Genomic DNA, 2562 nt, shown 5'->3' with positions numbered 1-2562 from the left:
GAGGAGAAGGTGAAGGGGCTTGTGGCCAGGTGGTAGCAGCGGGGCTTGTCCTTGGCACAGGGAGCAGTGTCCTGGCTGTCCCCCATCCCACTGTCACCTCCATCTCAGCCCAGGACCTCGCTGGTGCACTCCAGACCCTGGGATGTGTTTGGTTTTCCTGTAGCAAGTTTACTCTTTTCTTTCACTTTCTGGAAGGAGAAAAAGAGTTGGTTTTGCCTGGAAAAGTGGAATCCGGGTGTGGTTGGTGGCACTGCTGTGGTGGGGCTGGGTGGGCGAGGAGGATGGAGTGAGGAGCTGGGTATTGTCCATCCCACAGCTATTTCCATACTGGCCTGATCCTGACACCCACCAGGACCCCTGTCCCTGCGTCCCCATCACCTCCCATCTCAGCAATACTGGTGATAGGATACCAGGAACCCCGATAGGATCCCAGGAACCCTGAGTCCTGCTCTGCTCCCGAGCCTCCCTCAGCCCTCTTAGCTCATAAAGCTGGCCCTTTATTTTGCTATTACATGCCTTAATATATGTTTTATGGAAATTCTACATTTATAATATATATCTATATTTGTTTTTCTCTTCTTTTCTGGGAGGTACTGTTTTGTGCTAAGCTCTCTCTCTCTCTCCACAGGGTTGTTGGCACCAGCCCTGTCTATGAGTTACAAAAGCAGATTCTTTGCCAATTTATCAGAGAGAAAAAAAAAAAAAAAAAGGAAAAAAAAAAAGAAAGAAAGAAAAGAAAAAAACTATTTAAAGTATATATATTTTTTCTGCTTTTATTAAAAGCAAATTTATTTAAAATAAAATATAAAGAGACTGTAAGTTTTAAGAGATGATGCGTTTATTTCCCTGTGGTGTGATGGCCGGGGTGGGCTCCCCAGCTTGTGTAACCAGGGTGGACCCCACTTACACCAGCTGTGGGGACACCACTGGGGACATGCTGGGGACCATGGTGACCCACACAGAGGCTGTGCTGCCCGGCATGGAGCTGAGGGGACACCCAGATCCATAGGCAGCAATTTTTCCTGCCTCTGGGGGCCGGAGGGGATGAGGAGCATCCCAGTGCTCCTGCTCCTGACGTGCCCATGGCCACCAGTGAGCTCTGTCTCAACCACTATGGCCAGATCTGGAGATCCCAGTGCACCAGGACCCTATGGCTGCCCTATAGTGGAACCCAGTGGTCATTATTTTGGGTTGTTTTGTGTTTTGTTTTTTTTTTTTTTTTTAAAAAAAAACAACCTTAATTCTTAATTTTATTTTGGTTATTATTTTTCATAACACTTCATATACCAGTGACTTGTAACAGAGAAAGGATTTGCATTGGGAGGAAATCTATTTATGCACTGGGGAGGGTGGGAAGGGAGACATTGGTTTTCTGGGTTTTTTTGCTAGTGTTAGAGAAATAAAAGTATCTAAGAAACAACGAGGTGTTGGTGTCTTTTGTCTGACAGTGTCACCTCAGATAACAACATTAATAGTGGGCTGGTGGCACCTTCTCCTCCCTCTCCCTGTTTTGGGGGGGATCATTTTTCTGGTGGGGTTTATTTCAGCTGGAGCTGCTCAGGAGACAGATCTCGCAGAGGAATAAAAATCCACATTTGTACCTGGTAAGTGTGTGGAAAGCCCAGGAATCATTGTAAATAGCTGTCGTGTGGAGCTGCTCCCTGCGGGCTCTCTCGAGGTCCCTGTGGGGTGGCATGTGGCACATGGGGACCTTGCATTGGTCACAGGCCGCTGCATCAGGTGGCAGCAAACCCTGGGGACCCATGGGGCAGCCTGGCTGTGAGTTGGGATTGTCCCTGCCCTGGTGACAATGCTGTGGGGAGATGTGTGTGTGGCACCCAGTGTCGTGCAGGGCTCACGCTGCCACAGGGACACCCCAAGGGACACCACAGCCACCTGCATCCTCCTCGTTTGATGTCCCTGCTGATGGCAGGGGGGTTGGAACTGGATGATCTTTAAGGTCCCTTCCAACCCAAACCAGTCTGGGATTCTATGATTTTTGGGGTCACTCCAAGCCATCCCTCCCCAGGAAGGAGATGCAGGGAGGGCAGGACCAGGCAGGGACCCGTGGCCACCAGCCCTTCTATATGTCACCCTGCAGCGATGCTGGGCCACTGCGTCCTCCCCAGACAAGGTGCTGCCAGGCTGTTAATGATTTCCAGGATGACGTGGGGACTAAAGGCCTTTCCAAGGGTCACTGTCGGGGAGGCACGTGGAAGGGTGGCCGCCCTCGCCCAGCCCGGCCACCGGCAAGATGGTGGCTCTGACCGACTTCCAGCGTAAGCGGGCGGGTGGGCTGGGGTGGCCGTGTCCCCGTGGTGACCTCCATCCCCGTGGGACCAGGGCACGCTGTGGGGATGCTCCGTGGTGCCAAGCTGGGGTTGGAGGCTTTTGGCTGAGAGGACATTGGGACAGGGAGAGGGTGCAGTGACAAGCCCCATCCTGGGGTGAGGGGACATGGCAGGAGCCCTGGTGGGATGTGGGGACCAGACAGGGCTGTGCATGGGGACCAGCACTGTGGGTACTGCAGAGATGGGTTTGCCCTCACCCTCTATCCCAGAT

At 52.2% G+C, this 2562-nt stretch overlaps 1 protein-coding gene across 1 annotated transcript in view; it reads left to right on the top strand.

The window, feature by feature from the left end:
• Positions 1-2254: 2254 nt before the first annotated feature.
• GOLT1A (golgi transport 1A) overlaps positions 2255-2562 on the top strand; it is a 1479-nt gene continuing 1171 nt past the window's right edge. Inside the window, exon 1 of the mRNA XM_010170123.1 lies at positions 2255-2279. Coding sequence (XP_010168425.1) covers positions 2255-2279 — 25 coding nt within the window. The remainder of the gene's footprint in view (positions 2280-2562) is intronic.

Source organism: Antrostomus carolinensis, unplaced genomic scaffold, assembly GCF_000700745.2.
Source record: "Antrostomus carolinensis isolate BGI_N321 unplaced genomic scaffold, ASM70074v2 scaffold47116, whole genome shotgun sequence".
NCBI lineage: Eukaryota > Metazoa > Chordata > Aves > Caprimulgiformes > Caprimulgidae > Antrostomus > Antrostomus carolinensis.
This window is presented reverse-complemented; position numbering and strand designations above follow the sequence as displayed.